The 23,373-nt window shown below is 45.6% G+C and overlaps 1 protein-coding gene across 2 annotated transcripts in view; it reads left to right on the plus strand.

Moving 5' to 3' along the window:
* Positions 1-1,055: 1,055 nt before the first annotated feature.
* The window catches only part of LOC119225150 (protein unc-13 homolog B), a 30,795-nt gene continuing 8,477 nt past the window's right edge, over positions 1,056-23,373 (plus strand). For both annotated transcript variants that reach the window (XM_062562621.1, XM_062562622.1), the window contains exons 1-18: positions 1,056-1,517; positions 2,275-2,494; positions 2,617-2,844; positions 6,000-6,141; positions 6,387-6,556; positions 6,793-6,908; positions 7,110-7,273; positions 8,535-8,685; positions 10,905-10,973; positions 11,326-11,415; positions 11,654-11,794; positions 12,195-12,454; positions 12,770-12,855; positions 14,210-14,336; positions 14,559-14,655; positions 16,948-17,091; positions 18,269-18,346; positions 18,484-18,561. In XM_062562621.1, the coding sequence (XP_062418605.1) occupies positions 1,446-1,517; positions 2,275-2,494; positions 2,617-2,844; positions 6,000-6,141; positions 6,387-6,556; positions 6,793-6,908; positions 7,110-7,273; positions 8,535-8,685; positions 10,905-10,973; positions 11,326-11,415; positions 11,654-11,794; positions 12,195-12,454; positions 12,770-12,855; positions 14,210-14,336; positions 14,559-14,655; positions 16,948-17,091; positions 18,269-18,346; positions 18,484-18,561 (2,433 nt within the window). In that variant the 5' untranslated portion in view covers positions 1,056-1,445. The remainder of the gene's footprint in view (positions 1,518-2,274; positions 2,495-2,616; positions 2,845-5,999; positions 6,142-6,386; positions 6,557-6,792; positions 6,909-7,109; positions 7,274-8,534; positions 8,686-10,904; positions 10,974-11,325; positions 11,416-11,653; positions 11,795-12,194; positions 12,455-12,769; positions 12,856-14,209; positions 14,337-14,558; positions 14,656-16,947; positions 17,092-18,268; positions 18,347-18,483; positions 18,562-23,373) is intronic.

A 23,373-nucleotide genomic window follows, 5' to 3' on the forward strand; every position in this document is an offset into this window, starting at 1 on the left:
CATTGTTCACTCTGTTTAACAGAAATCACCTCATATTTTGGTGAAGGCTTTCAGAAGATCAATTCTTTCTCTGGTGTCTTAGCAACAAGTCCTGTAATCAGCGGCTTCGTCTTGCTGGAATCAAGAGCTCTACTTTGAAACACCACTCACTCACCCCCCCTCCAAACAGGCCGACGTTGTGGTACTTTGACAGTGAAGGGCTTGAGGTGCATCTACTGGTCTGAGAGGTTGGAGAACACTAAAGAGACTCTTCTGATGGGACGTGGGTGCTCTGCTACTCGTAATCATGTGATTCATTACACATTAGAAGGAAACATATCTGCAGTGAAGGTTGGAGCTGCCTCCAAACATATTTGGTTTTGATCAACCGTTTGTGTGTTTCCTCCGCGTGCCACTATTTTTAACACGTTGTCATGGTTACACACACGGTTAGTCAGCACTTTTGTGGCCAGCGTGTGAGTTTAGAGCCCTGATTCTATTTCCTCCTGCTGCTGCAAATGTGAGATTCAGACTTTGATATCACTGCAAATGATTTGAGGCGCTCTTTACTCAAAGTCTGCATTTGCAGGGCGCGATGGACCCGAAGCCACCTTCACATCACAAAGCCAAAACAGGAACATCATATTTCGCAGAATTATCATTGCCGCCTACTTTTAACAGTTTGATCAGCGTAGTGATTGACAGCTGCATCTCGGCTCTCATTGGCGGCTTTTCTTTGGGCAGGAGTGAAATCTAACAGACTTCAGTACATTTATGATTTCACACCGAAAACTGGATTTTTTATCTGTGACTGAAGCCGGGCTTCTTTAACGTTGACGTCCAAAGGGGAAAAGTGTAAATAGACGTCTATTCACCAAGTAACTCAGGTCGGATAAATGTGGATGTGTCAAGTGGAGATTCGATGATGTCACTGTGATAAATGAACAGACGCGGGGGGGGGTACGGGGTGAGGATTCATCGTCCTGAGAGATGAGGATCCAGGTTTCTTTGAATAAAGGCGAAGCTGCTTCCCTGCCCTGGGAGGGTGTAGCTTCTGTGAAGTGGAGCCCACAGAAGGAACTGCAGCTTCCCAACGTGCAGGGCTGATGAATCAATCGGTTTGACTTAAAGACGAGCCACTGCACGGCCTCTTTCAGATAAATCAAAAACTCTGCTTATACTTTAAGGACGTCTCTCATGTGAACCACTCAATGAGATTGGAGGGTTGCAGTATTTTTGTCCATGCCGCAGATGATGAAGGGCTGTTAGATGCTTTCCAAAGCTTCCCGCTGGCCACATTCTCCCCCTCGGACCCACAGACGTTATACAGCAACACAGTTTGAGGGAATAAGTCGTGTAAAGAGCGACATCACAGACAATCGATTCCTTGAATTATTGAACAGAAGGTCTTTTTTTTTGTGTGTTATCTTTGACCCTGTTTTCTCTCTCTCGCTCGTTTCCAGTCCATGATACAGACGAGGAAGGCCGGCCTCGCCCACACGCTGTCCACACGGACCTCGCTGAAGGACGAAGAGCTTGTATATTTACATTTATTTCTATATATAAATATATATATACATCTGCTGTCAATATGATTATACCGTTTTCTGGCTGTCACCTCATGGAGACCCACTCAAACTGTCACTTGAATTTGCACACACACACACACACTCACACACACACACACACACACTTATACTGAGTGTAACATTAATTGTTCAATTGTTCAAAGTAGAATGGAGCAGCAACTGACTCATTTAAGATATAAAAGCATCTTAATATTGTTACCGTACAATACCAGTAAACCACATTTTAAGTTGATCTAGTTTTGAGGAAAATGTTTTATCTCAGCGATTAAGTCACAGTTTTAAACACCTAGTTAAGATTATTAATATAAACATGTATGCACAATGTGTACTGTCCCATAGTTATATTACGCATTTTTACAGAAGTGTCCAACATTCTGACACTGAGCAGATAAAATGAATGTCTTTATGAAAAAATAAAAGACAGTTTTTTAATAAGAATAACACTGTCAGTAACAAAGGAGCCAAAGTGGAAATCTCATTATCTTAAAGGGTTTTGTTTTTTTAAAACACCAGATGCTTCACAAGGACAGAGAAGTCAATCAGCGGTAAGAGCACAAAAGAGGAAAATGAAGTCAGGAGGGAAAACGATTGATCAATAAAAGTCACAGCCGTTAGACTGAAACCAGCAGCAGATGAATGTTTCTTCTTGTTGAACCATCTCGGTCTTACATCCTTCATCCAGCCGTCTCCCCTTCGACCCCGACAGAAAAACCACGTGTACAAGAAGACCCTGCAGTCGCTCATCTACCCCATCTCCTGCACCACGCCGCACAACTTCGAGGTGTGGACCGCCACCACGCCCACCTACTGCTACGAGTGCGAGGGGCTGCTGTGGGGCATCGCGCGGCAGGGCATGCGCTGCGCCGAGTGCGGGGTCAAAGTGCACGAGAAGTGCCAGGAGCTGCTCAACGCCGACTGCCTGCAGAGTGAGTTCTGCAGATTGAGACCTTCTGAACAGACCTCCGCTCCGCCCTTCCCTGCTGTAGAAGGATGGAAGTAAGGTTCTAGCGTCCTTCTCTCCTGCTCCCTCCCGCCTTGTCGCCTTCAGGAGCCGCCGAGAAGAGCTCCAAGACGGGGGCGGAGGACCGCACGCAGCACATCATCATGGCCATGAAGGACAGGATGAAGATCCGCGAGAGGAACAAGCCGGAGATCTTCGAGGAGATCCGGAAGGTGTTCGACGTCTCCAGGGTGATCCACGGGCAGCACATGAAGACCGTCAAGCAGAGCGTCCTGGACGGCACGTCCAAGTGGTCGGCCAAGATCACCATCAACGGTACGTCCAGCGGGCTTCGACCCCTCGACACCTCTCAGGGGGCATTCGGACCGGGTTGAATGTGTTTTGGTCTCTCGTCTACGTTTAGCAACTCATTTATTCGGCCCAAAAATCACACGTTGGCCTCATGTGTCGGTCAGGTGAAGGAAAAGAGGAGTCTGAGTACTGTACTTCACTCTTATTCAAAGACAAAACCGCTCAGATCCGCGTGGTGTCAATCCTCAGAGCCTCACGTTTTCATCCTCACCCTCCGCATCCTCAGCAACGGCCCGCAGCGCCTTTAGTTCATCGTCCACCATCAAAGAAGAACCTCGACCTCCAGAAAAAAGAGTTTTTAACCCCAGAATAAATAAATGCTTGTGCTGATTGCGACGACTTCACATAAATGTCTAATCGGTGGTGACATTTTGGACGCAGGTGAATGTGCGCTGGCAGTTCTACTTTAGTATAAAGCAGAGGTGGGATCAAGTCACTGTTAGGCAAGTCACAAGCAAGTCTCAAGTCATTGCCCTCGAGTCCCGAGTCAAGTCGAGTCAAAGACGAAGCAAGTCGCAAGTCGAGTCACAAGTCAAAGCCAACAAGTCTCAAGTCGAGTCACAAGTCGTGCCATTTTAGTTTCGAGTCATTTCGAGTCATTTTATTATAGTGGGGACGGGGAACCCTGGGTGATGGTGCGCTGCCTCACAGACCTAGACTACGAAGGGAAGGGTAATGGTGGATCGACTGTGACTGTGTTATAGTACTGTAACGCTCACCCCAATGCTGCAGCGTAAATAAGGAGGCGATGACTGGCTTGCAACTCCGCTGCATTTATTTATATAAAACAACTCAACTTCGGTCACTGTTGGCCGTCACCACGCCGAACGAACACTTCCGCATACACGGCCCCCCAAAACTCGGGTTGTCTCGCGTAACTACAGCTGGTAACGGAGCATAACGTGAACACATGCAACATCTGAATAACTGATTAACTAATAACTTTAACTCAGCTCATTACAGTACTTTAAAACGGACGTTGACATAATGTTGGCGAGGATTTCCATCGGAGTCTGAATCCGGGTTCAAAAATCCCGATTTTTGTAACCATGAACGAGCTGTCTCGTTGATACGGTCAAATGGACTGCAGTGATTGGATGTCGTGCAGGCAGCGCGCGCTCTCTGCATACAGGTGGCGCATATTTTTTTGACAGATGCAGATAAACAGAGCGGCGCGGCCGTGTGAAAATGTTTTCCCCCAGTTTTCATGGGAAGTAGCAAGTCTTCTCGAGTCAAAAGGCTCGAGTCCAAGTCAAGTCACGAGTCATCGGTATTCAAGTCCAAGTCGAGTTGCAAGTCTTTGTACGTTTTGTCGAGTCGAGTCTCAAGTCATCAAATTCATGACTCGAGTCTGACTCGAGTCCAAGTCACATGACTCGAGTCCACACCTCTGGTATAAAGTACTCTTGGATAAGTACAGCTGAACTAGTTCTTGCTCAGCAACTATAGAGTAAATTACTATTCTGCTAATTGCTTTGGGAGCATTTTCCTCAGTAAAACCGAGGAATCAAAAGGTGAGATTTAAAGTGCTGCACATCGGAGAACCTTTGAACCGCTTATCTGCGAGCTGAACTAATTCCAACAGACATCACGGCCCCGGTTGCCGGAGCAACCAGACACGTCCCGCCGTATAGTGGCAGCAGTGTTGCCATGGCAGCCATCACACCTTGTCTCCCCGATCACCGGGGGGATGAGAGGTTGAAGGGGGGAGGGGGACGTTTGTTTTGTCATTCATTCAAGTGCTTTTCCTTGTTGTCGAGGTCAGATTCCGCCATGTGAACTTTTGATGTACGATTAAAACGTTCATAGATTACGAATTAGTTATTTTATTACATCGGTTTGGTGGTTCATCTCCAATGTGGCTGCTTGTAACCCCTTCAAAAGTAACCCCTTGTGCAATGATTCAAAAAAACACATATCATAGTTTATATCGTTTCTATTTTTGCTTTCCAGCTTTAGCTGATTTTGTCTTCTCTTTCTGGAGAAAAGTCTTCCAAAAACCATCTAAAAGTGTGTTTCAAGTTATCAATTGGCTTCGTTTTGCTTTTTTTCCTCCCCTATTTACATAAATCAATCATTTCAACTTTCAACTCAAACTCTGTATCAAAGCCGAGCTGTGATTGAACTTGATGGAGGACTGACAGCAGAAGCTCTGCAGAGAACTCTTTGAAGAACGCGTTGATTTCAACCAATTAGGATGCAAAACTTCCTGTAGGACAGATTACAGCCAAAGAATGAATTGTTCTCACAGACATGACAGGGTCGGGTGGCGTGATGTTGATTTCTCCTGTGAAAGAAGTCAACAAGCTCAAAAAGCACCTTTACCAAAGTACAAATACAGTCTTTTGTATTACTTTCATGGCACATTATCTTTGAATTGGTTTGCTTTTCAATGCTGGATGAAACCCTCTTAAACGTCTCCTCATGAAATATGATGTCTTTGTTAGTGTAATCATTTCCTTTTGTGCTTCAATTGGCTTCTGACTCTCTCTGGCTACCGGTGTCCCCTTTGTTTGCAGTCTTTGTGCTAAGCTAAGTAGCAGCTATAGCTCGATATTTAACCACCTGCAGCTCTCTTTACAAAGCACTGTTTATAACTCATCAACTAGTATTTTACTGCCCCCACGCTCGATAATTTGATTACCCTTCCTGTTGCCCTTAAGCCACCTTCCTGTTGCCTGGTAACCTTCCATCCCAAAGAAACGTTCCCGGCTCATAAGGGTCAAACCTCAGGAACCTTGGATACAATGGAAGGCAACACACCTGTTGTGTGGAGGCTGTTGGAGTCACCTGTTGCTCTTTGACAGGCATTTGACTTTAAAATGATTCAGATCCGCCTGAGGGCTCACACGCTCCACTCACCTTCTCCGTGGTGAGCTCTGCTCCTTTTTTAGAAGACCTCCTGGAACACCTGCTCCTCAGAGCAGCAGGCGGGTAACCGTTGTTGAAGTCATTTGGTGAGAAATGTCGGCCTGTGAGTCACCGCTGTTGTGTTGCTGTGTGGGTGATGCCTTGTGTTTTGGGGTGAGTGTGTGAATGAGAGGGCTGGCAGCGAGTAGGTGTTGTGTTGATCCTTACGCAATGTGTTCACCTGTGTGTGTGTGTGTGTGTGTTTGCAGTCGTCAGTGCGCAGGGTCTCCAGGCCAAGGACCGGACGGGCTCCAGCGACCCGTACGTCACCATCCAAGTGGGGAAGACCAAGAAGAGGACGAAGACCATCTACGGAAACCTCAACCCGGTCTGGGAGGAGAAGTACAGCTTGTGAGTTTTCTTCCCTTTTTGAGAAGCTCAGCTGGAGCAGAAAAAAACATCTTCTTGACCTGAAAGTAAAGGTTCTAATGACCTTCTTCCATGGTGAAAGAAGGATGCAGCCTCCATCAACAACGAAGGTCTTGATGGTCCTAAAATCAGACCTCAGTAGTCCTGCAGAAGCACACATGTGACTTACGTGACAGCATGATTGAAGTGTATGATTTCATGTGATCATTCTGGTGATTTAACGCCAGCGAGTGCCACAACTCGTCGGACCGCATCAAGCTGCGCGTCTGGGACGAAGACGACGACATCAAGTCGCGAGTGAAGCAGCGGCTCAAGAGGGAGTCCGACGACTTCCTGGGACAGAGCATCATCGAGGTCCGGACCCTCAGCGGCGAGATGGACGTGTGGTACAACCTGGGTGAGGGCTCCGAGCCGGGCACGTGGGAGACGTGTGTGTGTGTGCGTGCGTGTGTGTGTGTGTGTGTGCGTGTGTGTTTGTGTATTTGCTCATTAGCTCTGCAGTTGGAGTCCTTCCTGTTTCAGACGTCTTAGATCTGAGGTTCATCTGAGGTTCAACTCTGAGCGCTGTACGACTTTACAGTAATTGTGTGTGTCTGTGTGTGTGTGTGTGTGTGTGTGTGTGTCCACTTGCAGAGAAGAGAACAGACAAGTCGGCGGTGTCTGGTGCCATTCGTCTTCAGATCAGTGTGGAGATCGAGGGAGAGGAGAAGGTGGCCCCCTACCACGTGCAGTACACCTGCCTTCACGAGGTGACAAACACACACACACACACACACACTTAACATCAGGAATCAGCTGATTAAAGATGTTTCTAGTCCACTGTGAGCTCTTTATAGAGAACAAAATTGGGGAACAGAAAGTCACAACAACATCGAACTGAAATATCTGTTATTCTGCTTGTGATAACTTCTCAACCACCTGTGATCTGTTGTGTAACCCCCCCCCCGTAGAACATGTTCCACTTCTCCACGGACCTGGAGGGGGGCGGCGTGGTGAAGATCCCGGCGGCTCAGGGAGACGACGCCTGGAAGGTGTACTACGACGAGGTGAAGCAGGACATCGTGGACGAGTTCGCCATGCGCTACGGCATCGAGTCCATCTACCAGGCCATGACGTAAGCTCCTCCCCCCCCACCCCCCCGGGTTAATCCAATCAGGAAAACACTGGAAATGAGTGTGTGTCTATAAACAGCATGCATATTAGTTCATCACATCCAGACTAGATCATGGAAGGCAGGTGGAGGGAGAACACGTGGTTTGATTACATTAATAATGTTGTAATTTGACCTCATTGGGACCAGGGGGGGGGGGGGGGGGTTGGTGGTGTGTGATTCAGGAGCATCATCCGGAAACACAATCAGGGGGGGGAAGCATTGAGTAAATTAAAGTTGTGAGCAGAATTAAAGTTGTGTCCCAGAGGAAGGGGGGAAATGATCCAATAACGCGGCCAAATAGAAATGGAGCCATTAGAGATGAAGCCGCACTTTGGTTTGTGGGTCTGCTTGCATCACATGGGAAATATTTTTCATTTTTTTAATGAGAAACATGACAAATTATATTTTGCTTTAGTTTTAACAGCGAGACAATGTGTGAAAGAGTAAACTGTTTTACCTTTTTGAAAAACACCAGGTAAAATACTACTACTACTCAAAGCATTGTATTTAAATGTCTGGAGGGGATTTCAACAAACAAAATAAGATATTTAAGAATAATTTTTGAAAAGATTGTGCAACCGTAGAAGAAACTGTGCAAAATAACATTAAAAAAAATGATCTTTCTCCATAATTCATACATCTTTTTCATCCCCATATAAATAAAAAATCCATCAATCAATCAAATCCATCAATGTGGAGCCTGCCCACTTTTTTGAGTGATCCAATGAATGCGAAGCTTTAGCTTTTAATAATTGAAAGACCCAACGTCATGCATAACACACAGGACATGTCATTGGTAAGTACTCCACTGCTATTGGGGCTCGCTGTTACCATGGTTACCACGGCCTCTCTTTGAGAAGCTTTCTGTTGTAAAGAACAAACGTTCCACCAGAATGTGTTTTTTGAAGCCATTAGAAGCGAGCGATTAGCCGCTCGGCTCCTCGATCCGTCTCCATTTTGAATCGGAGCCCCCCCCCCAAACCCCCCCCCCCCCGGTGGGCCGTGTGGAGCCTGCACGCTTAAAACAACCACGCCACCTGTCCTGTTGTCAAGTTAATTGCTTTGATCCTGATTAAAAGTCTCCTGGTTCCAACTCCACTTGGTTGGTTCTGTTAAAAGCTCAAAGTGTGCGCTGTTGATCCACTGCTTTCACTTCATCTCCACTTAGTTCATCTTCCTCCCAAACCCTGGTGACCTTCCCTTCCTCCCTCTCCCCAAACAGCCATTTCTCGTGCCTGTCCTCTAAGTACATGCTGTCGGGGGTCCCCGCGGTGATGAGCACCCTGCTGGCCAACATCAACGCCTTCTACGCCCACCCGACCGCCTCCACCAACGTCTCCGCTCCGGCCAGATTCGCAGCCTCCAACTTCGGGGTGAGTGACGGGCAGATTCTGCTCTCCTCACACAACTTCCTCTGGCTTTTCACAATAAACCTGTGTCTTCACAGGAAGCAGGGAATCAGGTTTAAGCAACAAAGAGACTTTTGTCAAGTTCAGGACGAGATTTACCTTCAAACCGCTTTTACCCAAACAAAATGCTGTTTTATCGACGCGATTGCGGGAGATTTCACAAACGGCTCTTAGTCTGTCACCCATTTAAAAAGATGAACGCTACTCTCTAGAAGCCCCATGGAGATCTTACAGGACGGAGCTCAAACTTAAAAACCTCTTCAAGGCTTCAGAAACAGACCAGAGCCACAAAGAAAAGGCTGGAAACAGACAGACGTCAACAAAAGAGCAGACAGAAGTGATCCTAACATCTCCACTGCTACCTGTCTGCAGTATGTGACGCTGTGGTACCTCTCCATAGTTAGTGTGTTACTACAGTAGGTGGATCTTGGAAAAACAGTGATGTAAAAGCTTTTTCAAATATTTTTACTGCAGACTATATGTAAAAACAAAAAAGTTATTTCACCCCTCAAAGAAAGAAGTGTAGTTTCTGTTTTAAAGCTGGCATCATTTAAGCTTAGTGTCTTAGTCTTAATGTGTGACTTTGGTTACTTTCATGCTGGTGCTCGTGTCCCCGGATCGATCTGTGCACAGACCGAACACACACAAGCTTCCTCCTTCACTTTTTAACACTACTTCATTGCTTTTGTGTGTGTGTGTGTGTGTGTGTGTGTGTGTGTGTGTTGCTCTTAATAATTAAATATACTAACCACCATGACAACAAGGTGAAACCTAATGAGAACAAACTTCAGAGACCTCATTCTTCACTTCAGCACAACTTGAACACCATTCAGAGGTATCGACAGTAAAGACGGTGAAATATTACCGAGTGCTGAGATGCGATTGGGCACAAACCGGAGAAGGGAGAGTTTGCGATTGGGCACAAACCGGAGAAGGGAGAGTTTGGGGAATTCTCCCTCATTCCGCTTCCTCTTTCCTCTCATGTGGAACCAAACTCCTTTCCCCGCTTTGCTTTCGGCCACCACGGGAAACACGAGAGAGACACAAACACCCCCGAAGCTAAAAGAGTCCTTTCAAGGGCTCTGGCCATCGGGTTTATTGGTCTTTTACGCCACTCGATGTCGGCCATCGTTCCGACTTTCATCCGAAGATTAAAGGCCGAGGGGAAACCTTCAAACGTGGCGCACAAACTAATTGTTGTGCATCGCAGCCACGACTGTCTCCTTTGACACAGGAAAGGACGGTTATGTAATCAAGTTAATAAAACCAAACGCAAAAGCGCTGCTATGATTTTAATACTTTTGAGCATGTCTATAGATCCTTTTCGTCCTTTGTGTGAAAACGATTCGTTAGAACGATTGTGGATCAAATATTTTCAATATTAGTCAACATTCCCGTCCACTTCACTGCTTCGTCGCCGTGTGTCTTGGCGCCATTGACTCTCAATAAGTGGATTAGTGGGATACCAGATTGGGTTCCCTTCTGGCCAACGGGACTACTTTTGATCAAGTTGGAGAGGCAAAGCATCAGCCTGCTCTATTTTGGCTGCTTCTGTCAACATTTATAAATATTTGTTCATTTGGTTGTCTAACTGCCCACTTTGTAGGTTGCAATGACTCATATTTACGATCCCTTTATCTTTGTTCTGCAGGTATGACGCTTATTTGTTCTGATTTTCATATCAGTTTCAGAAATGCCACCAATACATCTTAAAATGCATCCCGGGTAATAATTTCAGATACAAATACATGCTGAAATCAGAAGGAGAGCCAGTTGATGTTAGCTGCTAGCTGCTAGCTGTTAGCCATTAGCCGTTAGCACGGTCCTGTTCGGCTCAATAAGGCAGCTAACAACTGCAGGGCTCTCAAGTGTCCCGCATTGAGCGTCTTTAGCGCCACGCATCCAATTTCTCATGCAAAAAAAAGAAAATGGACGGGTCCGAGCCGCATAGGTTCCTCTTCAACCGTGTTCAACGCTGAACACATATAAGGTTCTGGATACTCATGTAGCTGAAAGGTCTTCATATGCAGAATGATTGTTTTGCTGTATTTCTCTGCAGTATTTCAGTCCTTTTGGGGACTGAACCACACGAATTCACTCGCAGGCCGGCTCTCAAACCAGTCTCTGCGTTGTCCTCCCGGCTGAAGGTTCTCTCTGCTCTTTGTCTTCTCTCTTTCCCACAGAGGGATCGTTTTGTGAAGCTGCTGGACCAGCTGCACAACTCCCTGCGTATCGACCTCTCCATGTACAGAGTGAGTCCAAAGACGCAGGTCCTCAGCTTCAATCCCTGCCCCACATGCTCTCGTGTTAAAAACACTTCCCTCTCAGCTGCTCACATGTTGTTTGATTTCCTGTCTCTTCGGTTTATTCTGGGGGGTCACATGGGAGGGTTTTGGGGTAGTTTGGACTGGTTGTTTGAAATCAGTTATGCAATAAATTAAAAAGCTGACGACTAAAATGCTGAACTAAAAAAGCAACGACCATGATTGAAAAAGGTAATAAATCATATGAAAAAATGTTTTACTCCAATGAGGAAGACTTATTTAACAAGTGTGTGTGTGTGTGTGTGTGTGTGTGTGTGTGTGTGTGTGTGTGTGTCTACAGAACAACTTCCCAGCCAGCAGCAAGCCTCGCCTCCATGACCTCAAGTCAACGGTGGATCTTCTCACCAGCATCACCTTCTTCAGGATGAAGGTAGAAACTACGCAGCAGCTCAAGAAAACTTTTAATGTGATGTATGAAAATATTTGGGTGGATGTGTGTGTATAATGTTGAAAAGACATCAAACAAATTTGAAAATTTGTCAAAAAATATCAACATATAAAATAAGTCACCTGTAAGTATCAGGTATCTGTCAGTTACCTGTCAGAATAAATCATTTATTTTTACTACTTTTTCTACTAATATGGCTGACCACTGTTGCGTCCCGCAGGTCTTGGAGCTCCAGAGCCCCCCCAGAGCGGCTCACGTGGTGCGCGACTGCGTCAAGGCCTGCCTGAACTCCACCTACGAGTACATCTTCAACAACTGCCTGGAGCTCTTCAACCGCCAATTCCAACCCGCCGCTCCACCGGTGAGTCGCTGATGGGGGGTCCTTCGACCTCCGCTGGTCCCGCCCTGCGCCCTGGGATTAATGCCGTGAAAATCCTCTCTAAGATCCTGGATTTCCTCCATTTCAAAGTCTAGTAAAAAATATGTAATCTTTCTCTTTTAGGCAAAAAAATATCTCAAGAACAATGAATATTAATTAGTGTGCCCAGCGGGATTCATGTCTTAATATGAAGATGTTATCTGGTGAACATGAAGCTGAAACAATCCATATCGTGGAGGAAGTACATTGTTGTAAATTATTCACTAAATCATTTGTTGAGATTACAACTCTTAAACACTAAAGCATAGTTCTGTTCTGTTCTTCTTTTGTTCCATAAAAGCTGGTGTCTCTACATTTTTAATGATCTATTTCCCTCTCGCAGCCTGAGCCAGAGAAGAAGATGAAGAAGAAGAAGAAGAAGAAGGAAAAAGTGGAAGGAGAGGAGGAGGGAGACAATGTAGATGAAGAAGAAGAGGAGGAGGAAGAAGAAGAAGAGGAGGTGGAGGAGGAGAAGAAAGAGGAGACCCAGCAGGAGGAGCAGGGCCCGAGCATCCAGAATCTGGACTTTTGGCCTAAACTCATCACACTCATGGTTTCCATCATCGAGGAGGACAAGAACTCCTACACTCCCATCATCAACCAGTCAGTGCTTCCATCTTCTCTAATACGTCCCCATTTGCATTATGTCATATTAAATTAGGGAAATGATGCAACTATTACACTGCATGATGTGGAATTCACAGCAACTCACAACCGCTAGTTGGCCATATAATAACGTGTAAGACTATGATTAACCATTGGTTGAAATGAGTTTCACTACCATTCACATTCAAAACAACATATTACCTTACAAAAAAAAAGTATACATACAGTTTATTTTTGTCCAAAATGCTTCTTAATGTTAGTTCACTCAATAAAATCATTCAAGCTGCGTTTCTGTGTGCGTCTGAACCTCAGGTTCCCTCAGGAACTGGATGTGGGGAAAGTCAGCACGGAGGTCATGTGGAGGCTGTTTGCTCAGGACATGAAGTACGCTCTGGAGGGTAAGACTGTGTGTGTGTGTGTGTGTCTGTGTGTGTCTGTGTGTGTGAGGGAAGGCTAAACGCGCCATTTCATGCCCTCCACATTCATTCTTCACTCTCTTCCCTGCGTCTTCCCCCGTCTTCCTTCTTCCTTCCTGCGTCTCCTCCAGTCTTGTATCAGGTCGACTACCGCCGCTGGAACAACGGTGAGATGTTAGACAAAGAGTCAAAGCACCAGTCTTAACACCCCCTGACTCTGTAGCGTGATGGATGCCCCCCCCCCCACGTAGCGAGTCCCTCCCTCAGAACCTGCTCAGCTACTCGATATTGTGCCTCCTGGCTGTGTGTCGCGACAGAGCAGAAGAAGCTGTAGACAACAGAGAGTCCTGAGATGTTGTTTGCCACTCGGAGAGCGAGTCACTTTCTTTTCTGACAGATCTGACGGCTGAAAAGTCAAGAGACTGTATTAGTTCCCCGAGAGCTCCTCCATCAGCTGCTTCCTGACGTTACACGTGTGTGTGTGTGTGTGTGTGTGTGGTGTCTCCTCTTTCATCGTGTTTAACATTCCTCCTTCTGTTGCTCTCAAACCCGCCTCTTCTCCCCCCTCTGCTCTCCCATCGGTTTGTTCTTGTTCTGTTGACATCTCAGCTCCCGCCACATTTCGCATCCGCAGAGTTGATTTCGACGCCGGTAAGATGTGTGTGTGTGTGTGTGTGTGTGTGTGTGTGTGTGTGAGAGTATGAGTGTTTTTAATTAGTCATCCGTAGCGCAGATTCAGAGCCTTATTTGAACCGTGTTTAACATCGACAACAGCAGGAGAACGCTTTTGTTTTAAGTTACAACACAATGGCGTCACGCAGAAACACCTCTAAATGTCTCTTATATTTTCTTTGGAGATAAAAAAAATAATGTTGACTCCAGATGTACCAAACATTTAAAACCTTGCAGAGGTTTGAGGCAACAGGACAGGTGTGATGTTCCAGGTCCAGATGAGCAACAAGTGGGGAGATGACACTAAAAATATGTCATGTCATGTCAGGCTTAATGCTAAAATGTGATGTTTCCCTTTACTCATTTAAGTAGCAATGTCAGCATATAAGACAAAACTCACCAAGATGTCTGCTGACACATCAGTGTCCACTGCTGGTTTGTGTTAGCCGTTAGCAGTTAGCCATTAGCTCTTAGCTCTTAGCTGTCAGCCATACGCACCGTCCAAAAAAACGACAAGTGAGCTACTGTGTCTCTGCAAGAGGAACCTGGAGAACTCGGACGAAACCCACGGCGTGGGTCCATCTTGCTGTGAGGCCACCGCGCCGCTCTAGAGAAACTTCTGCTGCTGGTTGAGTTTGTTTCTGTCGGGGGTTTTTTTTTACAGAGCACGAGAAGCATAAACTGTGTAAGACTGCCGACTACATGAACCTGCACTTCAAGGTCAAGTGGCTTTACAACGAGTACGTGAAGGACCTGCCGGCCTTCAAGGACACTGTGCCGGAATACCCTGCGTGAGAAACACACACACACACACACACACACACACACCTTTAGAATAATATAGTCAATTAAAAGAATAGATTTCACAAATTAGAAGATACAATAAAACAGATGTAAATAAAACAGATTAGAACAAGAGTTGATGGACTGAATTCAAAAAGAAATTTAAAGCTTTAGGATTTGAACAGGAGCGTATTTAGTGTGCTGCTCCAGCTCCATGCTTGTTGTTCCAGGTGGTTCCTGCAGTTCGTCCTGGCCTGGCTGGCTGAGAACGAGGACGTGTCCATGGAGTTCATGCACGGGGCTCTGGAGAGAGACAAGAGGGAAGGGGTGAGTCAAAGAAACCTCACTGTGTCTTCTGCCTGGCAGCCGTCCCTCAATGTTCAGGGCACCTTAAAACAAATTCCAGGATTTGATCTCTTCTTGTTTTGACCATTTTCAAAGGATAATAAAATAATTCACTGTTGTTTTCAAGCAGTAATTTGCAGCGTAGTCTAAGTGAGATGAAGTGCTCTCCTTCCCTGTGTTTACTCGTGTGCCAGAAAACAACACAATTCTATCACACGTGGTTAGAGAATCATAAAGCGACAAATATAAAAAGCCAATTTCATGGCGCTCCAGGTTAGTGGGTCATGAATGCTGAGAGTTAGACTCAAACATTTGCGCCTCTCAGAGTGTGCAGAAGGATCCATCTTCAGTGATACATCAACGACTACGTACTGAAGGAAACTTAAGAAGCTTCTCAGGCATTGTTCAGGGCTCATGTGGAGCATCCATTTTTCCTGGATTAATTAGCGGATTCATGGGTATTTATTGGATGTGGAGGTCAGTCATGTTTTCTACCTCCTGAATACATAAGAGTGAGTCTCTGCTCAGAGTTACTCTCACATAGTTTTACATAGTAGGAGAACACACACGTTCTATTCTCAATAACGTGGTAATGGATGAATCCCCCCCCCCCCCCTCCCTCCGTAGACTGTACAAAATGTAGACTCTCTCTCCGGAGTTTCAGTTTCCTGTGGACGGATGAAGTGACTCACCAGACGCCAGGATTTAATTGAGGCAGTGAAAGAGATGAGATGAGACGAGACGAGACATCTTCCTCCTGAACCAAAACTATTATGACTGCTGCTCAACCTCTTCCACAAATGCAATAAATTCACATCTGCTTCATTTCAAGTTGTAAAAACGCCCCAAAACTGTGACTCATTGCTCACAACAAGGAGGAGAAACCAAGCTGCTTCTATTTAATGTGACCGGTTTGCAGTTCACACGTTAAAACCTACTTTCTTAAGCAGCGGAATCATCGTTCACCACTTACACTCACATTTATTTATTTTATTTACACTGAAATCCACAGCGGGAGGAAACACGGCTTGTGTTCTGGGATCTTTCTGTTGGGGGGGGGGGGTGCTTCTATCGCCCCCTTAGACCAACAGAATTGTTCCCCAGGTGCTTTGTCTTCAGGGAGCTCTCTTGTTTTCTGGGAGTTTTTTAACGTCTCCTCTTTAACAAAAGAGTCAAAATGCTTCAGATTCTTGTTGAGGACCTTAAAGCCAAATATCTCCTGGTGTCTTTCATTCTCTGTGAGAACACTGACTCAAGGCTGATGGTGCACAGCTCCACGTGGGCATGAAGGAAGTCCTGGCACCTGTTTCCCCTCTGCATGCACGGCCTGTTTCTACATTCAAAGAGGAGCGAAGGACGTTTCCACTCGTTTCAGAGCTCAATGGACGGTGTTCGTCGAAAGCAGAACGCTCTACAAACTGCTCCCGATGACGACGGCTCACGTGGTTCCTGCGTAACAAACCATCTGTCAGCGCAGGGAGCTTAAAGCCAGACAAACGCTCTTAAACGTTGAGTATTTTACTCGCTCTGTAAACAGCCTGATGGCCCCGACACTTTGAAAATGGAGACAATGAGGAGTCCGTTGGAGACGAGTTTCGTGGATCAACTGTTAAGTGCTTCCAGGCCCCCTTTGGCTCTTAAAGAACCACGTATGGATCTTTGTACATTAGGTTTCTAAGAGAGCCGTCGACTCGGCCCACTTGGGAAATATTCCACTAAAACCTTCATTCAGCCGCAAGCTCAAAAGAAACGTTTAACGGGCGAGTCCATCCGAAGGACCACGCGATTAGCAACCATGCAATTATTTCAAAGAATAATAATAATAATAATAATTGTACTGGTCAGAGTGCCCTAGAATTACAGTAATTACAGCAGAGCAAAGCTACAGTGGCAAGGAAAAATAAAAAAAGGAGTGGTTTGAGTTATTATTTGATTAAAGGGGAGGAAGGAAGGGCAGGACGAACCAGTCCAGCGGTTGTTGTGGTCCTAGGAGGACTAAAGTTAGACCCTGAGGATACGTTGCTGAGGCACAGAGGAGAAATACCTGAAGCCCTCAGTGGTTTCAAATAGAGTCTCAGGAGCGTTTGGGCAAATCTTTTGTCTTTTAAAGGCGACTTCCAGGTTTTACGCAGCAGTGTTTTTGTAATTGAACCTTTGATGCCATATTTCTTCATGGTGCTTTCAGGCACAGCAGCTGTCTACCAAAGCTTTCCTCTGCAGAAGAAGTTGTGCCAGCGGGCTAAAAATGTGTCTTCTCCCTCTCGCCGCCCCCAGTTCCAGCAGACGTCGGAGCACGCCCTGTTCTCCAGCTCCGTGGTGGACATCTTCACTCAGCTCAACCAGAGCTTCGAGATCATCAAGAAGCTGGACTGCCCCGACCCCGCCGTGGTGGCCCAGTACAACCGGCGCTTCGCCAAGGTGAGCTTCAAACCCACACTGGCCTCCTCCGCTGGTCCACCCCCCGACCAGGGGAACGTCGCCGTGAATCCTTCCGCGAGCCGTCCTCGGGATCACAAAACAAGTCACTCTCGTGAGATACGGCACTAAGCGTTGTACGAGGACAAGTTGCTCAGGGACAGCTGAGTGATATTTAAAAAACCCTCAAACTCCTGCATCTTCTGTGCCTTTGATTTACCGGCCGGTGAGTTTTTCAGGTTTTACGCTGCAGTGTTTTTTTTATTTTTTGTTATTGAACCTTTTGATGCCTTATTTCTTTCTACAGACTTAATTTAAGGCAGTTGCTTTCAGGCCATTACATCTAACAAAGCTCTCCCTGCAGAGGAGACGTGTGTGTGTGTCTGTGTGTCTGTGTGTGTGTGTGTGTGTGGTGGCTCGATCAATATGGACTCATTAAATAAAGAATAGCTAATGTGAGCCATCACTCTGGGCTGTGCATCGCTCCCCCCCCCTCCCCCCCCTTTCATTCTGTACCACTCCACTCATGGTAATGTCTCTCTCTGCTCCCTCTCTTAGCTTCAGTTTGTTTCTCTCTCCATGAACTCTCCACTCTTGTCTTTTTGCTTTCAGATCTTCAATCTATATCTGACTCTATTTCCATCTTGCCTTCCATATCTCATCCCGTTTCTGTATTTGCCCCCCTCTAATCCTTGCACCCCCCCCCCCCCGCATACTGATATTTTTGGTCAATGTACAAGTTGACAGTAGAAGACGGACAGCTGCAGAAAAGTGTAATGCAGGCTTCCATCAGGCCACATGTTTAATGCACGAGTGTGAGAAGGCCCCCCTGCTGACTCTGAGGAAAGTAGGGAAAGCTGTGAGGTCAAACGCACGCCTTTTTCCTCATTTCCTGTCACCAAGCAACCGCCGCAGCCGACAAATGAAGTGTCGGATCGATTATACGGTCCCTTGTGTAGTTTAGACAACACGCTGTGTCCCGTGGATGCATTTGTCTTCTCTCTGCCGTCACGCCGGGGCGATTGGGAAAAGTGACACTGACCTTTGGCCTCCATCGACCCAGGGAGCCAGCGAGCTCTCTTTCATCCTCAACCCGACCGAACGGACAGAACCACACCAGTGACCGCGGGGGGGGGGGGTGGTCCTGCTCTCAAACACGCGTGTCATCTTCTTCCCACAGACCATCACCAAGGTGCTGCTGCAGTACTGCGCCCTGCTGGCCAAGAGCTTCCCCTCCTACTGCGAGAAGGAGAAGATAGTGAGTACCGCTGCTCGGCCGCCCCACTGGGAATCAGCTGTCTCTCTGTGTGTCCTTCATTCACGTGTCCACTCGTCTCCCCTGACGACGCGTTGTCTTCCTCCCCCCTCCCCCCCCCGTCCGTCTTCTTCCTGCAGCCCTGCGTGCTGATGAACAACATCCAGCAGATGAGGGTCCTGTTGGAGAAGATGTTCGAGGCGATGGGAGCCAAACAGGTGAGCGCACACACACACACACACACACCATGAAGACCTGAGGGTTTCTCAATCCGACCTGCAGCCACTGATGAGGTCTTTCTCTCTGGTGAAAGGTCAAAATGTTCAAATGGAAACGTGCACAGTTTGGCCTCAATAAAGTTTCTCACAAACATGTTTAAAGATTGTAAAGATCTAACGATTAGATCTGTTGTGGATTGGGGCTTAGATTAGATTCTAATCTATCGACCTTTGGATTGAATGACCTGACCTCTGCAGGCAGTCGAGTCAACAAAGAATCTTCAACGACTTTCCTTCCCTGGATGTGTGAATACTGGCCGATACTTTCTTGAGTGGAGAAATACAATACTTAGAAAGAAAAACATCTCTATTGGGTTTTTTTATGGCTTTACAATGTAACTCCAGGAAATGAATTGAGAATATTGAAAAGTTTCCTTCATCTCTGATTCTTGGTGAAGACAAAAATCAATCGATTTGTTGACAAAAACCGTTGAGAGTACGGCTCTGTTGATTGGAGGACCTGATCCTTTTTCACATCACTTACGTCCTCTTCGGTAGCCGAACAGGCCATTTATAAAAGAGCTTGTGGCTGAATTGTTTTTCTTTTAACCCCCAAAATGAAAGAAAACACATTATGAAGGCTGTAAAGAAAAAGACGGAGTAACATTTCGAACATATCAAAAGAAGCTCTAATAGCGTCGGATCCGCTATGTGTACTTTAAAACAACAAACAAATCATGCCAGAAATTTGTAATCAATAACTGCTTCTGGATACTTTTGATTAGGTCTGTTAACTTGGTTGTGAATGTACGTTCCAGTTAACTCAGTCTGACCCCGTTGGCTTCGTCCTTGACTTTTTTACTTCCTGAGCCACACACAAGACTTGTAGACCAAACCAATCGGGACAGCGGGCCGCTCCAGGTCATAGACGGACCCATTCGGGTCCACGCCCAGCTGTGACCTAATTTACCGTAACGTCTTACCTTTGAGTCATCGGTTTACAGAAGGAGGTGCAAAAGGTTCAGCAGGTGAACAGAACTAAATGTGTGTGTTAACCTGAGTAAGGTGAGAATGAGTGTGTGTGTGTGTGTGTTTCTCTCTCCAGTTAACTGCTGAGGAGGAGATGGTACGTCTCGCTTTCTTCTTTCCTCCCCCCGTTGCCCCTGGAAAACAAACAGAAATAAACAAGTCCATGAAAGCAAAAACCCGCCCTGACCCCCCGCTGTGTGAACCAGTCCCTTTTTAGTTTGGTCCCAATTTACCTGTCAACTCTTCCTCTTCCTCCTCCTCCTTCTCCTCCTCTTTTCTAGACTCCCAGTCTGTACTCCCAGAAATAGACTTTTGGTTTTCCTCTCCGTTTGACACGATATGTGTAAAAACGTTTTTCTTCACGTTGCTGCTTCTTTCCAAAAGCTGGAGAACGAGGAGGAACCGGAGGAGTTAGACGAGGAGGTGGGTCGCAACTGGCAACCTCATTATAGGTGTTATAACACATCATATAACAACACGGTCATCTAGTGTATTGACCAGATGTCATCGGCATCATTATCGGCTTCACTTTCACTGCTTTTTGTCAACTTAAAAGATTTGCTTTGAGAAAACATTTGATAGTTTGAGTTAAAGATTTACGGAATCAAATGATTAACAACATGTTCTTTTTTTCTTTTAAATATCCAAAATATAAGCATCTTTTTTGATTTACCCTTAATAGTATTTGTACTTGAAGTATTCCAGCGAGATGATCACGGGCTTCAGGCTGTATGGTTTGTGTGTGAGGTACAAATAACATAATTAATGTGACTACAGGAGCCACACTACTGGAGATAGTTAGAACAGAAGGTTTCTATCAGAACCACAAAATAGTGTTTTAACTTACATTTAGAATGTTGCTGAAAGCTCCAGCACCTCATTAGAGAATAAAGACGGCCTCTGATGCATTTTGGTTAATCTTTGTTTCTTTGTCTCAGCAAAATCCTTAGAGGTAATTTTCCGGTGTTTGGCAGAAATGTTGAAGTGCAGAGTTAAAAACACACTGCAACAATTCTGATTCAACTCTTACAGAGTCAATTATACGAAGGAGTTGGAGTCATTAATCCAGTGTCAAGATCAGCTTCATTTGCAACACTTCTCCTTCAGTACAGTTAAATTACCTCTTTGATAGGATTGAAATCTAACTGTACAGTGTCACACTTCTTGGTATCAGGCTTAACTCCATGTAAAATGATGCATGGATTAGTGAAGGTGCGCCAGGAACCACAGGGTTGTTGGTTCGAACCCTGGTTTACCCATGTTCCATGAATTGCTCCCTGGGCTAAAATATAAACACCATGTGTTAAAAATGCAACATGAGTTGCTTTTGATAAAAGCATCAGCTAAATAAATTGTATTCAACATTGAGCAGATTCATTTTGACACTTATTCCGAGTTAAAAACACTGTTGAGTGTTGATTTAACACTGACATTATTGAGACAATATAAACACCAGCTTAGAGTTCAAATTGAATCTCACAGAGTCAATTTAACTCTCTGAAATTTGCTGTGGTCCGGTACATTTTATGATTTAATTTTGTTTTCATTTCTGAACTATTTCCACCAGCCGATCAGTGACAATGAAGGGGAGGATGACATGGTGGGTGGGCTAAAGACAATCATAATCATTTGATCCATTGATCATTGTATCCATTATTCTTTTTTTCTAATCACGTTTGTTTCCCCTCACCTCCTTTTCTTGTTGCTTTTATCCATTTCACCCTCCAGTCTGGCTGCTCAGACTCAGAGGGATCTGAGGTAAGAGAATGCTGACGTTCTATATAACGTCGGTCTGGTCAAACATTTTAGGCTTTACTTCCTCTAGTTCTCGCTCACTATTTACCCCTTGAAAACACAGTTTTACATCTTAATTATTCTCCAGAACATTTAATATTGATGACTACATGCGCGAAAAATGAAAGTTGAAGATAAGGAAAGAAAACTTCCACATGGTCTGAACTCACATTCAGCTTCTCTGGGACAGTTTTTGTGGTTAGAATATTTGATCGTCCCTGGAAACATTCTTTTTTTACATTTACCATATACCAGATACCACAGACTCGCATTAAGCCCCACATGCTAGCAGAGCTGTTAACACCCCCACACCCCCCCCCTCTAGTGGGTGCTTAATAGACCAGACAGTGGGCTGCTGGATAACTGGATTTAATAGTGTATAAAATGCTCTATTCTGCAGCCACTTAATGGCTTCTTGTAATGGCTTGGTTGCACCACAGGGGGTCTATGGCATGTCAGATGGGGGGTCACAACCTGCTGCTTAATGGCTGAAGTTATTGTTATCTGAACAGATGCTAATTATCAGGGTGAAGATGCTCAGTCAGTGAATTGAGGCCTTTCTAGGAGAAGAGATGTGTGACATTATGTGTGTGTAGATCACGTGTGTGTTGTGTGGCGTCTGAGAAACAGCCGGCCGGCGACGCGTGCTGAAGGTCGGACATGAGGGACAAGGGTTAGAGGCTCAGTAGTAGATCATCTCAGTTCCTCGAGGACAGATCACAGGGACAAGCTTCGCCGTTTATTGATGAGGCTGTGAGGACGACCTCGTTCAGGGACGTTTTGGGGACTCGGCTCCCATATCGGGAAAAATAGCACGGTCCCCACAAGGTGTGTTAAATCTGTAAGAGGTTTACATTAGGATTCAGTGCGGCTGTTTTTACGTCACATTTGTGTTATTTTACACCTCTGATGTAACGTGACCAAACCGTCACAAGTTTTAGATTTAAAACAGAGCTCTTAACCCAACGGACGTCTCACTTTACCTGCTGTTTTGTAAGATTGATGTTTTTGGCATTGAGGCCTGATTGCTAATGCTGGACTGCTTCTCCTGTCCCGTCCCGTCTGTCCCGTCCTCTCCTGTCCTCACGTGTCCTCACGTGTCCTGCTTACCTCCAGGTTGACAACAGAGAGAAGGAGAACCAGGTCCGTGGGTCCGGCTCTGTGAGCAGTGATGCAGGACGTTTGCTAACGTGCTTTAAATCAGCCGTTTGTGCGACTGGGACTTTGTGTTTTTGTGTGTCGTGCTGAGTGTGTGATCCAGTCCGTGTGTCTCTGTGTTGATGTTATGAAGTCAAATCTGATTAGATCAACAAACAGCAACCGTCAAGTAGCTGAGTCCGTAGTTTTCTCGTTTGTCTCTGAGTGGTCTGCCGTCTGTCCTCCCGTAGGACGTGTCCTCAGGCTACGATGACAGTGAGGAGGAGCAGGAGAAGGTTTGCTTTCTTTGAATCAGGTCCCACAAACTAACGTCTCCTCTCCTGCCGGCCGTCATCTCACAGCTGATCCTCCTCCGTGTGCTGAAGTAGATCCTCCTCGCTCCTCGTCCTTTAGTCCCTCCATCGTGTGTGTGTCCAGGTTCCATAGTCAACGTTTCCTTCATCAACGTCACGTCCGTTTGTTGTTTTCTGTCTTTGACATTTTCTTTTATTCCTTTATTTGTGGAAGAAGAAGCTTGATGAAGAAAAGGTGAGCTGCCAATACCCTTGTGTTCCTTTTCATAGACAATGATCAATGCTTCCTCTTTTTCACTTCCACATTTCTGTCATTTGTTTCCTGTTTCTTTCAAGACTGAGTCCAAAAAGGAAAAGGTGTGTTTAATGTGGATGAACTTATTTATGAACTATGCGTGTTTGTTTGTGTCAAGGTAGATCTCAAGGTGTAATTTCATGTATGAAAATAACAGCTATATAATCTAACCTTAATTTAACCAAAGCAGTTATAATTAGCATTTTCATGATAATAGTTTGTTAACTAATAATGTGAAAACAA

The sequence above is a fragment of the Pungitius pungitius genome, chromosome 5 (assembly GCF_949316345.1).
Source record: "Pungitius pungitius chromosome 5, fPunPun2.1, whole genome shotgun sequence".
Lineage (NCBI taxonomy): Eukaryota > Metazoa > Chordata > Actinopteri > Perciformes > Gasterosteidae > Pungitius > Pungitius pungitius.